This window comes from Hypomesus transpacificus, chromosome 2, assembly GCF_021917145.1.
Source record: "Hypomesus transpacificus isolate Combined female chromosome 2, fHypTra1, whole genome shotgun sequence".
NCBI classification, from domain to species: domain Eukaryota; kingdom Metazoa; phylum Chordata; class Actinopteri; order Osmeriformes; family Osmeridae; genus Hypomesus; species Hypomesus transpacificus.
Genome location: NC_061061.1, coordinates 12,200,399 through 12,218,233, shown reverse-complemented (window position 1 = coordinate 12,218,233; position 17,835 = coordinate 12,200,399). Strand labels below are relative to the sequence as shown.

Here is a 17,835-nt window from a genome sequence, read left to right as displayed (position 1 = left end):
TCCTTTGTCTCATCTAGCTAAACGGGTCCTTCCACTTCATCCCTGTCATTTCTCTCCCCTTTGTTGGACCAATCAGATGTTTTCTTTTGTACTACGTGGCCACAAAACCCCTACAGATTTCCTCATCCTATCACAATATCTAACTCCCGCATTTGTGTTTCTGTGCAAACTGATAGTAAGTCTGGATAAACAGTGCTTATGCAAAATATTATTTATAAAGATAAGAGTCTGTGAAACCGAGAAAGATTTACAATATTTACAGAATTTATTCACGTAGATCAATTTGAGACATATACTGTGCGAGTGTGTTTCAGACGCAAACCCCTAATAACTTTTTGGGGAATTGTCGTCGACATGATTGTCAGAAATATTAATCTATCAAGCATTGCAGTCGGTGAACAAGTTTCAGAAAGCTTTATTGCTTACGGCCGGCCGACACAATGATCCAGCCTACATATCTCAAGTGTGTGGACGTCTGTTGGAGAAAATGTTCAGAAGGTGTCATGTGACCTCACAGTTTGGCAGTAGCTTTAGAAGGCTGTGGCCCCTCCCACTTCTCTCCTGGAACACAGAGATTGAAATGATTGAAGCGAGCTGGATCGCAATAAGCTGATATGGGGATGACAGGAAAGGAAGATTCACAAACTAGTCTAAAATGCTAATGAATTATTCAGATTATTTGGTGTAAAGAGCACAGGTCTTGTGTGACAACATTGTTACTATAGTTCTCATATCAAGGTATTTCACAGTGGTATGACATGATACTATTACTTGTGATTTGATCCATTTTACAATGTATATTTGTTCATGTATAGACAGTATGATTTGATGTCAGGCAGCCATGCGTCTGCAGAGGTTATTAGTATGGCAGCGAAAAGAAGATGATCTCACCAATGCAATGGGCCATGAGCTCAAATCTGTCTGAACCGAAAAAGGCCTCTGCTTTGCCATTTACATGACACACTACCATGGGGAAACCAAAAGCCTGGGAGAGAGAGAGAGAGAGAGAGAGGGAGGGAGGGGGAGAGAGAGAGAGAGAGAGAGAGAGAGAGAGGAGAGAGAGAGAGAGAGAGAGAGAGAGAGAGAGAGAGAGAGAGGGAGGGAGGGAGGGAGGGAGGGAGGGAGGGAGGGAGGGAGGGGGGGGGGGAGGGATGGGGAGTGGGAGGGCTTAATATAAAATATATGAGCTTTATTTGGCAAAACCAGTAAAGGGCAAAGTGAATGGGGGTCACTGACCCCGTATTCCAGTGCATCCTCTGTGGAGCTTTTCAGCTTGTCTTTGATTTGCTGAGATTGAGATAGTTTCAGCAGCTCTTCAATCTCACTGGCTGAAATTCCTGCCTTCGTGGCTGCCTGAACAGAACGTTACAAGGTCTAAACACATCTCTGACGCAACAAATGGCCAACCTACACAGTTAAATCCAAGGCCGTAATCATAATACATATTGAGGGGGGGGCACATCCCCGCCAATATTCAAATCTGGTCAAAATGTCCCCCCCAATATATTGATATACAAATATAAATGTGCTACCCTACGACAGGCAACCACGCACGCTGTCAGAAATTATCATAAAAAATGTAATTCGTCCCCCCCAATGTTGACTCCAGTCGACTATTACAGTCAAATGCGGCATTCTTATAAGTGATACTTGAAATGAAGTGAACATCGACTCTGGAATCAAGCATTTCCTTGTACCTCAGACAAAGATGCAGGCAGGGTAATGTCTTTATCCTCACACCAGATTCTCCTCCACAGTTCGCGGGACACCTTTTCCACCTGCTTGTCTCCCCCACACTCCCTCTCCTGCACAGCCGCCACAAACCGCATGGCACGCAACGAACCTGGGGCGTTCACAGGGGACGTTACTATAAGTATAAACGATTCTGAACGCTTATGCCGTCGATACAGGATGCTCCGTTTAAGATAACTTGTGCGGTATAAATATACCTTTTTGGAACATGACCTCAAAGGGGTCAGCAGGGGAGCTTATGGGGACATCAAAATACTTGGAAAGACGTTGAAGATCACTGGTCATGTATTTAAACTTGTTGGGTACCATACCCGGAGGCTTATTGCCTAGAACATAAAAGAAAACAAATGAGGACGTTCACAAATGTGTGCTTTTTCTCTGCATGATCTTTGCATGGTTATAATTGTCATATACCTGACTCTTGCATGACACCTCCCAAAAACGCAGGACGTAATTTGAGCTCGATGTTCCAAACATTTCGATAGCGACACATGACCTATAAACAAGAAAAAAACGCTATATGCACATAAAGGTATTCCTCAAGTCACTTTATTTAGTTTTCAATATTGCTACGAACCTCGAATCCTAGCCAGGAATATGGAGACACCACATCATAGAAGAGCTCAATGACTTTCTTGGAACTGGACATCTTGAGGTGATAGGAGTACGGCTGTCCTTGTCAGCAACTGAATGTTATACTGTATTAACATGACATCTGCTACATCAAATAACCATAACCAAAATATATGTGATTTACCTCTGATCCTTCGAGCAGTCAAAAAAAACTGTGGCAAAGTTCAACTATGACTTACCATGAACGCAGCTACAAATGCATGGTCAGAAACACAACTAACCACAAAAACTAAACTTCTATGACATTATAAATTAAAAGACAAGTGTTGGATTGTTTACTTTCTCCCTTTACTCTCCTCAAAAAAGTGTCGTTTTTGCTTCTTACTTTCGTAAATGATCGTCGTCTCTGTGTTTGATTGTGAAGGAGCCTGTCACAGTCTAGCAGACACTGCCATCTAGTGGTATGGGGTGGTTTTGACGATATTATTGAATTGTAACAAGTCACATTTGATAGTTTATCACACAAATAGGTAGGCCATTATTCCTCGGAATAATAACAATCATTTATTTTTGATAAAACGTACATTCATCCCCATTTAATAGCATTGGAGGTTTTATGACCCTTATAACTGTCATCACAAAACTCTAAAATCGCTCATTATTATCTACATAAGCTCTTGTTTTACCATACACTGATTCTATTTACACACAAGTTTTTACATTTATATCATCCACCCGGGATTATTTAGTGACATCATCATGTTGTTCTGAAGTCATATCTGTTTAGGTGTCCTCCTGAGGACTAGTTTGACCTTTGACCTCAGAGCTCAGGCCGTCTAGGAGAGGAAATGTGTATCCTGGAGTCTTGTACTCGCTGAAATACAAAAAGATGAAGGTTATTTCTTAAATGACAGGGACTCCTGTTTAGTTTTTTACTTGCTGGCTGTCCATCTGTGTGTCTGACTGTCAAATTGTCTGTCTGTCTGTCTGAAAATGGGACATTCAGGAGCTTCTGTGACTTACCTGTCTACATCTTTCTCTGAAACATAGGCGTTCTGTCCAGAAAAGATTAAAAGTCAAATATCTGCTCACTTTTTATACAAATAAAACACAAAGATATCACAGAAAGACAGTCTGTCAGTTACGAAGAGGAGGATTACAACACCTTGGGTTTTTGAGTCACCACTCCTCCAATTTTTTTGGGTACCCCAAGGGTATCGAATGAATGACTGCGAACCCTGATGGCTCTCTACAAATTGACAACAACAATACACAGTAAATAATATAACCTCATATAACATAAATATCATCATATAACAGGAGGAACAAATTGTGAGTATATGTCAGAATGCACAATGACATAATCAGGGATCAAGAAGTCATGGCAAATGAATCATAACAAACATGCTTCCTGCTACAATGGCTGATATTCAGCAAAACTGATGATTAACAGGGCCAACCAGAGTTCTCTCAGCTTCAAAAAAAATTCAAACGTTCACCTTGAAGTTCTCTATGAACCCCCCGCTCCCCTCAGACACACCCCTCAACCCCTCAGAGACCTGGAGGCTGGACAATGGCGGAACTCCCAGCATGCACTGAGAGCGTGTGGAGAGTTCAGCCTGGAGCCCCTCCAGTAGAGAGGAACGAGTACGCAGCTGGACGGGAGAGGAAGAAGGGAAGGGGGAAGAAAAAAGAAGAGGGGAAAGTAAATTAGACATTCAAGGTTAAAGGACCGCCGTGTAGGATGTAGTGTGGTTGTCGTATCGCTGCTGTGCGCACCTCTAGTCGGCTGAACTGTTCGGCCTTGTAGCAGGAGATCTCTGCGTTGATCAGCTTTGTTAGAAGGAACTCTCGTAAGATCGACCGCTGCAGGACATAGAAGCAGAGGCTTGGTTGGACATCTTCTTCACACTTTCCTTTTTATCTGCACTGAACATATCCATCTGAGCCTTTAGGCCTCCACATTTGGGTATAGAACTTTGACCTCTGCAGACAATGCCTGTGATGTGATATAGATATGATGATATTTGATGTAGTTTTTCTCACATCTTTGAAAATTGGAGGATCTGGGAGGGCGGGGCCAAAGGGTGGCACATCCTCTCTGGCAGTTACTGACACCTGGAAACCAGGAGTAAGAACATATGTTTTCCTGGTCTGAATAAAAGACATTCAGCAGAGCCAGAGCAAGGAGGGAGGGCGGGAGGTCAAGATTGGGGCTTGTGCTCTTTCTATTTTACTCACCTGGAACCCTCCTCCCTTCCCTGCCTCGTCCCCCTCCCCCTTCCAGACCCTCCGGACCACCAGGAAGCAGTGCAGGAAGTGGGAGCTGATGACATCAGACAGGAAGGGGGTCTGGCCCTCCTGGTAGACCAGAGCAACGATGTCGTTGCCTATATGCCTCTTCCTCTGCAGCTGTGTAGTGGGGTTAGATATGTTCACTACCTCAAAACAATGATTGAGATGGAGGTGATGATGGCCTTAGTTTAAAGGGGTCCCATTCACGCTCACCTGCTGGGGATCCCCATCTGTGTAGGGCAGCTTGGTTGCAACGTGAAACATGACTTCTCTACCGTGGAAAGACGTGAACACGGTATGACTTCCTGTTTGGTCGTGAGACACATCCAGACCTCCTCGGAATCTGGGGAGAGGTGAGAAGATCGTCAGTCGACAACATCTGGTCTGACACCATGTATGTGTCATCACCTCGTAAAAGAGAACTCGAGATTTACCCGGTGAATCCCTGGAGTTTTACTGTCTCTCCCAAGACTGAGATGAAGTCTTGAAACTCTTCACTTTCCTCATTGTTACTGAGTATATCCTGCTCCGTAAGCTAGAATGGAGAGAGAGAGAGAGAGAGAGACAGAGAGAGCAAGAGAGAGAGAAAGAGAGCAAGGGAGAGAGAGAGCAAGAGAGAGAGCAAGAGAGAGAGAGAGAGAGAGAGAGAGAGAGAGAGAGAGAGAGAGAGAGAGAGAGAGAGAGAGACAGAGACAGAGACATAGAGAGAGCAAGAGCAAGAGAGAGAGAGAGAGAGATATAAGTGAGAGAGAAAGAGAGAGAGAGTCTGGTAAGTAACATGTAGCCTGGAAGAGGTGTAAATGGCAGTTATTTGACTTACCATCCACATTCCCCTGCGTAGTAGCTTCTTACCTGCCCCTCCTTCTGATACAAGATGCCAAATTTGAAATTGGGAGACACCCGGTGTTCATCAAATGCTGTTATGAGCTCTGGAGCCTGGCCGACAGAGATAAAGAGGGATGAAAGAGGGAAAAAAAGAGACGGTAAGAGAGGAAGACGATCCGTAAAAGAAAAACAATATTCTGAGCGACATAAGAAGAATCAAAAAGAATCAGAGAAGAAGCACCTTGAGATAGCTAACCACCTCAAATCTGGGTATGGCCACGTTTTCACACAGCATCTGTAAAATATGAAAGTGAAATACTGTGAACGTATATGGCTGGTAGTTTATAGTTTATAGTGCTTGAAGTCTAGAGTATTAAGCATACCCTGGCCAGCTCCACAGCAGAGGGGATGTTTGAGAAGAGACAGACAGAAAAAACTCCATGCAAAGAGCATTCCTTCATTCTGTGTTGGACATTCAGAGCATAAATCAGTGGTTACGATGTGTTACATAGAGCTCATGTCATATTAAGTGAATGTAATGTAGTCAAAGTCAACCTCAGTATGACTCGTAGTCGTTTGTCCTCTTCCTCCAAACACACAGAGAGAACCAGGGGCCCTAAGGAGGGGTCTAGCGCCGTGAACGAGTGATGATACTGACGGATGACAGGAACAATACGTTTAAAAAAAAACAGACAGAGAAGATTTTCACATGGGAATTGCCCATCGGCTAAGCAGATTCACTGGTTGTCGGTCGAAATGGAAGAAATGAATTCAAGTGATGAAGACAAGACGTGCAGTGCAAACACTGAACTGACTCTTGGTCGAAAGAGATCGTTGTATATTTTTGCCTCGCTGTCTCTCTCCATGATGTCATAGGAGTCTGTGTCCAGTCCGTGATGTGACCATGTGGGGCTCATGTCAGCAAACTTCTCCAGTGGGGGGTCAATCCAATAACCCCCCATTTTTGGAGGCAGGGTTAGAGGCAGGTCGCCTCCAATCTTTAAAAGATGAGACTTAGACAGAGGTGAGAAGATGTAAAGGTTAATTAAGTTTGGCAGAGATATATTCCTACACATTTATGTTTGTGTTATTGTATTTTTTTATGACATTAGTAATTTAGTACCTTCCTACACAGTATATTCTTACACGTCGTGTATTTTGTTAAATGAAAGCCATGTTTAACATTGAAACAAAGTTAGACGATGACACCAACCTTTTTTTTCTTTGTCATGCTGGTATTATTACCATTAGAATGGACGAAAGTGTTTTGGGCAACAGACATTCTCACTGTATGAAACAGTTTTGCTAACAACAAACCTACCTTCAAAGGCAAGGGGAACTCACAGCGTTGTTCATCCAGCCTGCTACCCTGAAGGACAAGATGGACATGAATGAACATGGATGCGTCCTCACCTTACTTTCCCAAACTATTGAGGGGGGGGGGGGGCAGTGTTAGACTCTACCAACCTGTAGCTTTTCAATGATCTCAAACAGTTCTGTCACCTGCATGGATGAACACAGTGAAGACAAACAGACAGAGAGGCGACCAGAGTGAGACAAATGAAGAGGGAAACAAGCATTGGGACGAAAAGAGGAACAGGGCACGCACTGACGCATGCATGTTCACTCTCATTGTGAAGACAGAAATACATATATGGTATCACTGTCTTCTTAGAAAAAGGTATGATTCAACAATATATGTCATTAGCACTGTTCGTAGAAAGGTCAAAGCATGTCATGATGACATGACATACCTCAATAAGCTTTTGCTTTTTGCCAGGCCATCTTTGTAAAGAAGAATTTTGTTCTTAAATGATTCTGCCTGGCAAAAAACGACATGAGGAGTCAGATGGCTGAGCGGTTAGAGTATCAGGCTATTAATTAGAAGGTTGCCAGTTCGATTCCCGTCCGTGCCAAATTATGTTGCGTCCTCGGGCAAGGCACTTCACCCTACATGCTTTGGGGAGAATGTCCCTGTACTTACTGTGTCGCTCTGGATAAGAGCGTCTGCTAAATGACTAAATGTAATATGATTGTTTGCATGTTAGGCTGCGATGGTGTGTGTTTTTACCCTTTGGTTGCTGTTAGCTGGAAGGAAAGGCTTGCTCTCACTGCAAGTAGAATCCAGAGCATCCAGAATGCTGGGTTGTAAAGTTTCTTGTCTGCTGCAGCAGGTGCATTGACAGATGAAAGCAATACAATTCATTATATCTTCCCATTAAAAACCATTCGTTATAACAGAGTCCCCAATATGCCGTGAAGGCAGAATTGGTTTGATATGAAAACACACCAGCACAGATGAAGATAAATACAGGTGATTGAAGAATTACTGACCGTGTTTCATCCCCGCATATGAATCTGTCCTCACTGTCAACAGGGGATTGGGAACTAATCACAGCAAACAACACATGGTGTGACAGAGAGACAGATTACACATGATGAATACTACTTTCAATATTTAAGACCTGAATCCACCCATTTAACTTTCACATTTGAAAAAACGAGACAACCAGTTGACAATATGGCAGTTGTTTTACTCACCCTCCATATGCACCAAAAGTTGAACTTCTCTTCCTGTGGAAGAACTTCTCGTTTCTCCTCTCTCCTTCCATTGCTCTGTGTGTATATTTGCGAGTGCCAGTTTGCTACGGCGTCAATTAGGGCTTGCTGAGGGATGAATTAATTCACTCTTTCGCTCTTTCACTCTATCTCCCTCTCCCTCTCTCCATCTCCTCTCTGCCCCCTGCCTCTCCCTCATTTAATCTCTCTCTCTGCTTCCTTCTATCCTGCTGTCAGCTAAACAGGCAGTATTAACCCTCTCGTGGCTGCAGAAACACCAGGACAGAAGATTAACTGCCACAACCACTGATAGACGTCTGAGACAGACACAGTGAGGCCGGACTTCATCGATTGCCATGCTCTAATAAACACATGTGGTGGTCTCACTGACTGGCAGAGTGTAAAGATAGACTTGGGAAATAAATAAAGAAATGCATGAGAGATTTTCTCTCAGACCTGTTACCCTTTGAGTCAGTAAGAATCATCAATTATTGACAGCACACACTGAGAGAGGAGCAAGACAGCAGGAGTGTGGAGGAGGGGTAGAAATGGGGAATTGTGTTTGTGTGTGTTTGTGTGTGTGTGTAGGGGGTAGAGAGTACATTATAGTTGCATATATGTATAATGTTTAATCTATTACACGAACATACATGTGTCATATTAACTAGTAGTTCAGTGCTTTAACTCTAAAACAGATAAAGATAAAAGTCCGTCGGGAATATATACGAAAGACACACACTGCAATAAAGGGGAGTTTCATATATTTTCTTGACTTTTTGAATTACCCCTAACGCATTTCCTTCCAATAACAAGCTATCCTCTCAAAACCGATACCATTAAACCATTAGACCACAAACAACGTCGATCATACAGACCCCTCTTATCAATTGGCTAATTACTGACTGTAAACAGAGATTTGAATTCAAAATAATTTTCATTTTAAATGTCTAAACACGACCTTCACGCAAATAGTAAGAGATTAGCTGCTTGAAACGTCACTCACGTATTCTCTGATCTCATTGGCCGAATCACTAAAGATTGAGACTCATCCACACCCACAACAAAGCTTTGCATGGACGCGCGGAAGTGTGACCGAACGCTCTTATTAATTTTGTAGCTAGCACAGTTACTAACGATGCATAGCTAGTTCTCCTTAAAGCTAGTTTTTAGCTAGTATGATGCAGAAGAGTGCAAGCAAGTCTTTCTTGAAAGTAGCTAAGTTTTTTTTTCTTGCGGCAAGGAGCTCGGTCAGACGTTAGCATCAACGTAGCTAGCTTAAGATCGCTAATTAGCCAGCTAGTACTGACCCCAAAACTACTACGTTTGTTACCGTAGGCTGGTTGCTTTCAGTAAAACTTCTAATACACATTAGGTTGTGTAATTTAGCGCGATTCAATGTAGTTAACTGTTTTAGACGAATATCTGGCGATCAGCTAGTTATATCATAGCTGTAGCTATCCTGTCATCTCGACATGTTTGAACTGCTTTACACTAACGCTACTCTAGAACTTGACATTGACTGCTAAACAGGCAACAACTACCTGCGCCGTGACGACAAAAAAAAGCTATTAGCGCTAAAGCAGTTAGCATTTAAGGATAACTTTTCAACTTCAAAACCTCGTTCAACATCCATTCTGTTGTGAAGTCAGACTAATTCAAGGTAAGAAGACCGATTGACGGCGATAAGCGGTTGTCTATCAATTTAATGCATTAAACAATCAGGGAATGATTTCCACACATTTTTTATTACGTACTTTGTCACAGAGGACAATGTTGGGAGGCATGCAGGAACGGGATAAGAAGGCGCTTCGGAAGCGCTCCGTTATTCTCAGTAAAGAGATGGTGGTGGACGAGTTGCTCGTTCAGTCACTTACAGCAGACGAGATCCTCACTGACAGCATGGCAGAGAGCATTTTGGTATGTTTCCAAACCATGTTTTCTTGATCCAGTCAAATAACACGATTGTTCTGTATTACAAGAATTCTCTTCATGGCGTCGCATTGTTTCTTAACGGCCTTTCACCTATGATAGGTGGAGAAAACATCTCAGAAGCGAAGCTATCGTCTGCTTTCTCTCCTGCCCAAACGAGGACCGCGTGCCTTCAGTAGCTTCTGCTCTGCCCTGAAGGACACGGAACAGCATCACTTGTCCGCCCTTCTCACCGAGTACTCAGAGAGTGACAGCAGGGAGGCTGACACGAAGGTAAGGCCCCACTGACCCCACTGGCCCCACTGATCACACCACACAGTCATGCTATCCTAAACCAGCCCTTCCAGTGCCTTCCTCAGGCTGCACTTGGCTCTTCCAGGGGCCCCAGGCAGAGACAGAGATAGAGACAGTGACAAGCAGCGAGACACAGCAAGAGAGCCAGTGTTGCCTGGTCACACGGACCCCAGAGAGGCTGAGAGACACTAAGAGAGATGTGGACAGTGGGAGAGAGGTGAGCTCCTCACCAGAGCCTGCTGCTGCTGCTTCCAGATACTGTCCACAGACGGGGAGCGGGGACACACACACACACACTCTCACCCCTGACTGCGTGTGCTGTGCAGGTACAGAGCTCACAGGCGCTAGAGCGAAACAGAGAGGAGGACTGTGAGGTGGGCAGTGTAGGAACAACCCCAGCCCAAGCCTTTCACTGCGACAGACCTGAGTGTCCAGAGAGAGAGACACTCGCAGACAGTGAGGAGAGAGAGACACTCGCAGACAGAGAGGAGAGAGAGACTATCACGGACAGAGAGGAGAGAGAGACTATCACGGACAGTGAGGAGAGAGAGACTATCACGGACAGTGAGGAGAGAGAGACTATCACGGACAGTGAGGAGAGAGAGACTATCACGGACAGTGAGGAGAGAGAGACTATCAAGGACAGTAAGGAGAGAGAGACTATCACGGACAGTGAGGAGAGGGGCAGAAAGGGACAGGGGAGAAAGAGAGAGAGAAGAGAGGAGAGGGAGGTGAGTCACATGCCCCACCCGGCTTTAGATCAGGCTTTACAGGTACACAGACACACAGACCAGATGCAGACTGTCTAGTTATGCTTTTTGTTGATGTTCTGTTCACACCTCATGGACACATCCAGAAAGTGGTTCTTGAGTACATCCAAAACCTTAATCGTCTGTTATTATGCTACAAGTCATGCATTGTTTACGGTTCACCTTGCATTTGGGCCAAATTGAGTTTCCTCAGATAGGGTTCAGTAATAAAGTCTTTTCTTCAATGTTTTTCCCCATCAGAGGTTGCTGGATTCTCCCTTCCCACTTTCCACTCAGGAAGGAGTGTTCGCAGCCAAGAGAGCAAGGACACACGGTATGTAGAGCTGCAATCTGGGCTACATTCACCATCACACAAGTTTGGTTCATAATATTTGTCCGTTTCCATGACAATGTGGGAAGCAGTTAAGACGAGGGAGTGTCTGCGGTCGTCCAATGGGAGGAGAGAAATGGGATTGGATTCACGCGTTCTATGTGTTGTTTTGTGAATGCACTTTAAGACATCTTGAAGAAGTATTGGAGTTTGTGTTAAGTTAATGTTATCGGAGTTAAGTAAAGCAGTTTGTGTGAAACTGTTGTGTTTATCTAACCTTATCAGCATGGGAAGTGAGCTAGCAGCTGCTTTGGTGCACAGTTAGCCACCTTCAGACACACCCTGGTGACTCATTCACAAATGTTATCACACGACCTGTTAACAATAAACAATGGATATTGCATCAAAGGCTAAAACGTTGCTAAGATATGTAGGGATCTTGAACGAGGCCCAGGGCTTCTACCTGTTCTGGAATGTTTTCAGACGTTCTCACAGGGCATAAGAGTTATGAACTTCATGTATTGTGGAACATAGGTGTAACAGCCTCTCACTATGTGTAACAGCCTCTCACTGTGTGTAACAGCCTCTCACTGTGTGTAACAGCCCCTCACTGTGTGTAACAGCCTCTCACTGTGTGTAACAGCCTCTCACTGTGTGTAACAGCCTCTCACTGTGTGTAACAGCCCCTCACTGTGTGTAACAGCCTCTCACTGTGTGTAACAGCCCCTCACTGTGTGTAACAGCCTCTCACTGTGTGTAACAGCCTCTCACTGTGTGTAACAGCCCCTCACTGTGTGTAACAGCCTCTCACTGTGTGTAACAGCCTCTCACTGTGTGTAACAGCCTCTTACTGTATGTAACAGCCTCTCACTGTATGTAACAGCCTCTCACTGTATGTAACAGCCTCTCACTGTGTGTAACAGCCCCTCACTGTGTGTAACAGCCCCTCACTGTGTGTAACAGCCTCTCACTGTGTGTAACAGCCTCTCACTGTGTGTAACAGCCTCTCACTGTGTGTAACAGCCTCTCATTCTGTGTTCCCAGAGTCTGTGGAGATGTGTCTGGATGCAGACAGCCCTATCATCACCCCGGTTCTCCCCTGCACCCCAGACTTCTACCTCTCTCACTACCAGCAGGTACAAAGCCTATTTTTACCCGCGACCATCTGCCTGTGTTACCTGATGTCAGAGACAGTGATCTCCACGCCACATGACACACAGTCCGAACATCACACTGAGTCACACCCCCTTCTGCTAGGCTTGTTTCGACTGCCTGGGCAGCACCAGATGGTGCAGCTCGACTCTGGCCCAGCAGTAGGTGATTGGTTTGTTTGTAGAAGCTGATTACACAGCGTCCCCACAAAGATACATCCACCTTTCTCCCGAGGGTGGAGCGTGCCTTCCCCTACTGCTCCTCTGTGTGTGCGTGACAGGCAGTGTGTGTGTGTGTGTGCGTGACAGGCAGTGTGTGTGTGACAGGCAGTGTGTGTGTGTGACAGGCAGTGTGTGTGACAGGCAGTGTGTTTGTGTGACAGGCAGTGTGTTTGTGTGACAGGCAGTGTGTGTACGTGACAGGCAGTGTGTGTGTGTGTGCGTGACAGGCAGTGTGTGTGTGTGACAGGCAGTGTGTGTGCGTGACAGGCAGTGTGTGTGTGTGACAGGCAGTGTGTGTGACAGGCAGTGTGTGTGTGTGACAGGCAGTGTGTGTGCGTGACAGGCAGTGTGTGTGTGTGACAGGCAGTGTGTGTGTGTGACAGGCAGTGTGTGTGCGTGACAGGCAGTGTGTGTGTGTGTGCGTGACAGGCAGTGTGTGTGTGTGTGCGTGACAGGCAGTGTGTGTGTGTGTGCGTGACAGGCAGTGTGTGTGTGTGACAGGCAGTGTGTGTGTGTGACAGGCAGTGTGTGTGCGTGACAGGCAGTGTGTGTGCGTGACAGGCAGTGTGTGTGCGTGACAGGCAGTGTGTGTGCGTGACAGGCAGTGTGTTTGTGTGTTCCCCCCCTCCCCACATGCTGTGTGTGCTGTAAACCATGGTCTCGTTAGAACTGATTCACCGTTGGGGCTGCGCTGCAGGGGACTGAAGAACGCCACGACAAAAGACGACGCAAACTAGTGAAAGTGTGAGCAGATGCCAGTCATGGTAACCACTGTTTCTCCCCCCCCCTCTCTATCTCTCTTCCCCCCCCCCCCCTCTCTCTCTATCTCTCTTCCTCCCCCCACCCTTTGCATCTCTCACCGTCTCCTCCCTGTCCTCCTCCTCCGCCCTGCCGTCCCGTGTCCAGTCCTACCCCATGGTGTCGTCCAGGCGGGGCCTGGCCCTGGTCATCAGTAACACGGTGTTCGAGGCCACCGCCCCGGATCTGGAGACCCGGAAGGGGGGCGAGGTGGACGAGGAGGTGCTCCGGAAGGTGTTCACTGAGCTGGAGTACCAGGTCACTGTCCAGAGAGACCTGACCGCTCGGGTAAGGTGCACACACACACACACCCACACACACACCAGCATGTTCACCTTACTTGGATTATGGTATTAGGACCCATAGGAAGTGACACAAAGCTGTGAATCTGTCACTGATTTTTCTCCCTCCCTCCCTCCCCCCCCCCTCCATGTCTCTCTCTCCCCATGTCTCTCCCTCCCCCCCTCCATGTCTTCCCCCCCCCCCCCTCCATGTCTCTCTCTCCCTATGTCTCTCTCTTTCTCCCTCTGTGTGTCTTTCCCTCTGTCTGTAGGACATGAAGATGTGCATCGAGGCGTTTGGCCGGCAGCAGGGCCATGGGACCATGGACAGCAGTGTGCTGTGTCTGCTGTCCCACGGTGTGGAGGGAGCGGTGTACGGCACTGACGGAGAGCTGCTGCCGGTGAGAGAGAGAGTGTGTGTGTGTGTGTGTTAGAGAGTGTGTTAGAGAGTGTGTCTGTGTGTGTGTGTGTTTTGAAGTTGTCAGATAAGAAAATCACCACGTTCAGTTAAGAATGGAATGACCGCCATTCAAATATCTCTCTGTCTCTGTCTCTCTCCCTCTCTCTCTCTCCCTCTCTCTCTCTCTCTCTCTCTCTCTCTCTCTCTCTCTCTCTCTCTCTCTGTCTCCCTCTCTCTCTCCCTCTCTGTCTCTCTCTCCCTCTCTGTCTCTCTCTCTCTCTCTGTCTCTCTCTCTCTCTTTCTCTCTCTGTCTCCCTCTCCCTCTCTCTCCCTCTCTGTCTCTCTGTCTCTCTCTCCCTCTCTGTCTCTCTCTCTCTCTCTCTCTCTCTCTCTCTCTGTCTCAGCTGGACTGGGTGTTTGAGGCCTTTGATAACTCCCACTGCCCTCTGCTGCAGAACAAGCCCAAGATGTTCTTCATCCAGGCATGTAGAGGAGGTGAGCGTCTTCTGCCATGTTCCTCTTCCATCTCTCTTTCCCTGTTTGCCTTTAGTTCAGCTCTCTCTCTATCTCTCTCGCTCTCTCTCGCTCTCTCTTCTCCTGTACTCCTCAGCCTCTCTCTTCCTCAGTCCCCTCTCTTCCTCTCCTTTTTTAGTAATGATCTCTTTTCCCTGGTGTCCTCTTCCCCCTCTCTCTCTCTCTCTCTCTCTCTCTCTCTCTGTGTCTCTCTCTCGTCAGAGGAGATGGACTGTGGCGTGGAGCAGTTGGACGGGCCGGGTCGGACCTCGTCCCCTGGCTGTGAACAGAGGGACGCGGGGAGGGAGGGAGAGGGGGATGGAGACGGCAGGCGGAGGGAGGAGAGGGGGAGGCTGAGGGTCAAACTGCCCCAGCGCTCCGACATGATCTGCGGCTACGCCTCCCTCAAAGGTGAGAGAGAGAGAGAGTGTGGGGGGGGGGAGGGAGACAGAGAGAGAGAGAGTGGGGGGGGGGGGGGAGTGTGTGTGAGTGTGCGAGAGAGTGTGTGAGAGTGTGTGAGAGTGAGTACTGAAATGTCTCTGTTTCCACCCTACAGGCACAGCTGCTATGAGGAACACCAAGAGAGGCTCTTGGTTCATCCAGGAACTCAACACAGCTCTTCGACTCCGGTCCAGAGACACACACCTGTCTGACATCATGGTGCAGGTACACACACACACACACACACACACACACACTGTGGTCACTGACCTCTACGGAAGGCAGGATGGACCCGGTGGTTGAAGCACTTGGACATTGACATGTCACTACTCTTCCAGTGTGGATTGTAATGTGTGTGTGACTGTGTTCCTCCCTGCGTTCTGGTCATGTGCTTCAGGTGAACGGGCGCATCAAAGAGAGAGAGGGCTACGCCCCCGGAACGCCCCACCATCGCTGCAAAGAGATGTCTGAGTTTACCAGTTCCCTCTGCAAAGACCTCTACCTGTTCCCTAAGTACCACCCACATTACTGACACTCACACACACACACACACACACACTCCACTTGTACTACTGCCAAACACACTTGCACATTCCAACCCTTCTCAGACACACAAATATTCCCACATAGAGGGTTTATTCATTCATATTTGCTGTGCAAATTGTCAGACGGAGACACGCACACACACTCCACCTGTCCCGACACAAACCCCAAAACACCAGCTCTTGGAAAAAAGAACAATATTTTGTTGTTCCACATGTTCTTGGTCATGGACATGGTGGTAATCAGCATGCAACATATACAGCCTCAGTTCCTTTCAGCAATCGTACTCACATGTGTATTAATGCCAGTTATGGAATTATAATTCTGTGAAATGTTCTTTTTAATCACCGGAAGCTATATTTGAGAGTGTCACCTTTTATTTCTTACCAAATGTATTTGCGTTTGAAAGGTTTATACATGCATCTATTTTTATCTTTTTTAATTGTACTTTATTTTTTGTTATCTTACCTTTTGGAATGCCTATTTTACATGAATTCTAAAGGCCATTCTCTGTTTTTGTATATTTAAAAAAAAAGAATGTTTTATTGTCAAATGCTTAGAAAGAACACTGCCGCATTCCCTTGTCTTACCTGCAATTCACAGCCAGGGGGCAGTGTGGGGGCAGTGTGTAGCATGATTTGTTAATGCAGCTGTAGAGAAAAACAGACTTGAGCACCTCGTCCTAGATAACCCTCGTACGACCGCCGCCACAAGATAGGCTGTCTCGGCTGTCAGTTGCGACAGGATAGTTTAGCGGTCCAATGGGAGAGAACCACTTGTTCCAAGGCTGAAGGGGCCACTTTATCAGAACGTGTTTTGGCGTTAGAACTCTTCTGTCCTTTACGGTCAGAACCGGTTTCCTCCGGTGTTGGGGACAACCCCCCCCCCCTCCTCCTCCTCCTCCCGGGGGGTGCCGCCTGGTGCATGTGGCGCGAGTGCAGGGGTCACCAACCTATGAACTATGACCTTTAAACCAACTCGACACCTAATCTTACTCCCCCTGTGTTGACCCCTCCCTCATCCCTCATTGGCAGAGAGCCTTCAGACTGCGGGACAGGAGGGGCTTCACCTGGCTACATTTACATGGCTTTGCCGGCCACATGGCAGTATGTAATACAGTACATATATTGATGTCCAAAGCTATTTTGTTCCATGTCTTCCTATAGTATAAAAAAACAGCTTTTCTATGCAAGTTACAGTCGGGACCTGTGTCATTGACAAACGAGGAGTTTGAGAAACCCGAGATGTTGATGTACAGTGAACCGTGGTTGGTGTGCAGAAGTATCACCTCGCAAGTGTACAAGCAATATTGACGTTTCTCTGAAGCTTTCAGACAAGCATGTGTTCGTACAACAGTGTTGTAGACAAGAGTGGATACTATTGGAGCAGTATTGATTGACGTGTCATCCATCCAATCACAGCAAGAGAAAGGCGTGGTTGTTGTTCTCGAATCTCAATAGACGTTTCCCTTATGCACATGTCTGGGGTCAGCCTTCCTTCCTCAGACTTCAGCCCTCATCGTTAAAAGGAACAATGCACAACTGATCAGAGATCAGCTCTGCCGAGGGGGTTGTCTTCACTGCCAAGCTGTGAGGTGGGGAGGGACCTAACGTGTTGTCAATAACAATGACTGCCAAAATGTCCAACACAATAAATGTTTTTCTTTTTTTTACTGAAATTGAATGCATTGTATCATTTTTATTGAGAGGTAAAGACAATGTGTCTGTATGTGAAAGTATTACCCATGTACACTACACATGATATACTTGACTACATCTTGGTCCTTGTTGCTGTGTGTGTGTTTGTGTCTGTGTACGCCCTGTCCTCCCCAGCTCTCCTAGTGTGCTGGTATAGTATATCTGGGATTCCGCTAGCCTCAGGGCTATCCAAGCCACGACAGGACCACATGCAGCCCTCGCAGACAGCCCACCAACTGATAACGTTCTCTGTGTGTTACATCAAGCCCAAGCCAGCTGTCCATAATCATTCTACACACACACACTCTCTCTACACACACACACACTCTCTCTACACACACACACTCTCTCTACACCCACACACACACACTCTCTCTACACACACACACTCACTCTCTCTACACACACACACTCTCTCTACACACACACACACTCTCCCCATCGCTTGGAGTGACACATTTCTCGCTGGTCTGCCACAAGAG

General features: G+C 46.5%; 3 protein-coding genes across 9 annotated transcripts; 1 reads left to right on the top strand and 2 right to left on the bottom strand.

The window, feature by feature from the left end:
* Positions 1–399: 399 nt before the first annotated feature.
* LOC124473451 (glutathione S-transferase kappa 1-like) lies at positions 400–2,779 on the bottom strand. Of its 4 annotated transcripts, none has more exons than XM_047028878.1 (8): positions 2,711–2,779; positions 2,330–2,438; positions 2,167–2,248; positions 1,950–2,078; positions 1,698–1,843; positions 1,237–1,353; positions 892–985; positions 400–561 (listed from the first exon to the last, which is right to left on the bottom strand). In XM_047028878.1, the coding sequence occupies exons 2-8, from the start codon at positions 2,399–2,401 to the stop codon at positions 512–514; spliced, it is 690 nt and encodes a 229-aa protein (XP_046884834.1). In that variant the 5' UTR covers positions 2,402–2,438; positions 2,711–2,779; the 3' UTR covers positions 400–511. The 4 variants fall into 4 exon arrangements, with proteins under 4 accessions (XP_046884834.1, XP_046884824.1, XP_046884843.1 ...); XM_047028868.1 differs by having other exon boundaries at positions 2,510–2,756; XM_047028887.1 differs by having other exon boundaries at positions 2,565–2,755.
* A 95-nt stretch (positions 2,780–2,874) lies between these two features.
* rap1gapl (RAP1 GTPase activating protein-like) lies at positions 2,875–8,210 on the bottom strand. Of its 2 annotated transcripts, none has more exons than XM_047028782.1 (19): positions 7,987–8,210; positions 7,780–7,833; positions 7,517–7,610; positions 6,913–6,948; positions 6,767–6,814; positions 6,261–6,458; positions 6,001–6,098; positions 5,829–5,907; positions 5,687–5,740; positions 5,473–5,556; positions 5,055–5,155; positions 4,834–4,963; positions 4,567–4,737; positions 4,372–4,443; positions 4,105–4,191; positions 3,825–3,980; positions 3,491–3,574; positions 3,349–3,380; positions 2,875–3,199 (listed from the first exon to the last, which is right to left on the bottom strand). In XM_047028782.1, exons 1-19 carry the CDS (start codon positions 8,055–8,057, stop codon positions 3,109–3,111), a joined length of 1,740 nt encoding a protein of 579 aa, XP_046884738.1. In that variant the 5' UTR covers positions 8,058–8,210; the 3' UTR covers positions 2,875–3,108. The 2 variants fall into 2 exon arrangements, with proteins under 2 accessions (XP_046884738.1, XP_046884748.1); XM_047028792.1 differs by having other exon boundaries at positions 7,517–7,607.
* casp2 (caspase 2, apoptosis-related cysteine peptidase) lies at positions 6,854–17,334 on the top strand. Of its 3 annotated transcripts, none has more exons than XM_047028811.1 (13): positions 6,854–7,126; positions 8,250–9,664; positions 9,769–9,921; positions 10,036–10,206; positions 10,313–10,444; positions 11,238–11,310; positions 12,352–12,443; positions 13,587–13,766; positions 14,032–14,160; positions 14,564–14,654; positions 14,895–15,083; positions 15,229–15,338; positions 15,511–17,334. In XM_047028811.1, the coding sequence occupies exons 3-13, from the start codon at positions 9,775–9,777 to the stop codon at positions 15,643–15,645; spliced, it is 1,449 nt and encodes a 482-aa protein (XP_046884767.1). In that variant the 5' UTR covers positions 6,854–7,126; positions 8,250–9,664; positions 9,769–9,774; the 3' UTR covers positions 15,646–17,334. The 3 variants fall into 3 exon arrangements, with proteins under 3 accessions (XP_046884767.1, XP_046884760.1, XP_046884777.1); XM_047028804.1 differs by having other exon boundaries at positions 8,242–9,664; XM_047028821.1 differs by lacking the exon at positions 10,313–10,444 and having other exon boundaries at positions 8,242–9,664.
* Positions 17,335–17,835: the final 501 nt, after the last annotated feature.

What these genes read in the sequence shown, in the direction of transcription:
- LOC124473451 (XM_047028878.1), bottom strand. Translation starts at nt 2,401, where the DNA reads ATGTCCAGTTCCAAGAAAGTCATTGAGCTCTTCTATGATGTGGTGTCT. An exon ending in ATTCCTGGCTAGGATTCGAG is followed by an intron (nt 2,249 to 2,329) that starts GTTCGTAGCAAT and finishes TCTTGTTTATAG; the next exon opens with GTCATGTGTCGCTATCGAAA. An exon ending in GCTCATGGCCCATTGCATTG is followed by an intron (nt 562 to 891) that starts GTGAGATCATCT and finishes TCTGTGTTCCAG; the next exon opens with GAGAGAAGTGGGAGGGGCCA.
- rap1gapl (XM_047028782.1), bottom strand. Translation starts at nt 8,057, where the DNA reads ATGGAAGGAGAGAGGAGAAACGAGAAGTTCTTCCACAGGAAGAGAAGT. An exon ending in AAACTCCAGGGATTCACCGG is followed by an intron (nt 4,964 to 5,054) that starts GTAAATCTCGAG and finishes ACCTCTCCCCAG; the next exon opens with ATTCCGAGGAGGTCTGGATG. An exon ending in AACAGTTCAGCCGACTAGAG is followed by an intron (nt 3,981 to 4,104) that starts GTGCGCACAGCA and finishes TCTCCCGTCCAG; the next exon opens with CTGCGTACTCGTTCCTCTCT.
- casp2 (XM_047028811.1), top strand. Translation starts at nt 9,775, where the DNA reads ATGTTGGGAGGCATGCAGGAACGGGATAAGAAGGCGCTTCGGAAGCGC. An exon ending in GCATGGCAGAGAGCATTTTG is followed by an intron (nt 9,922 to 10,035) that starts GTATGTTTCCAA and finishes CACCTATGATAG; the next exon opens with GTGGAGAAAACATCTCAGAA. An exon ending in GCAGGGAGGCTGACACGAAG is followed by an intron (nt 10,207 to 10,312) that starts GTAAGGCCCCAC and finishes TGGCTCTTCCAG; the next exon opens with GGGCCCCAGGCAGAGACAGA.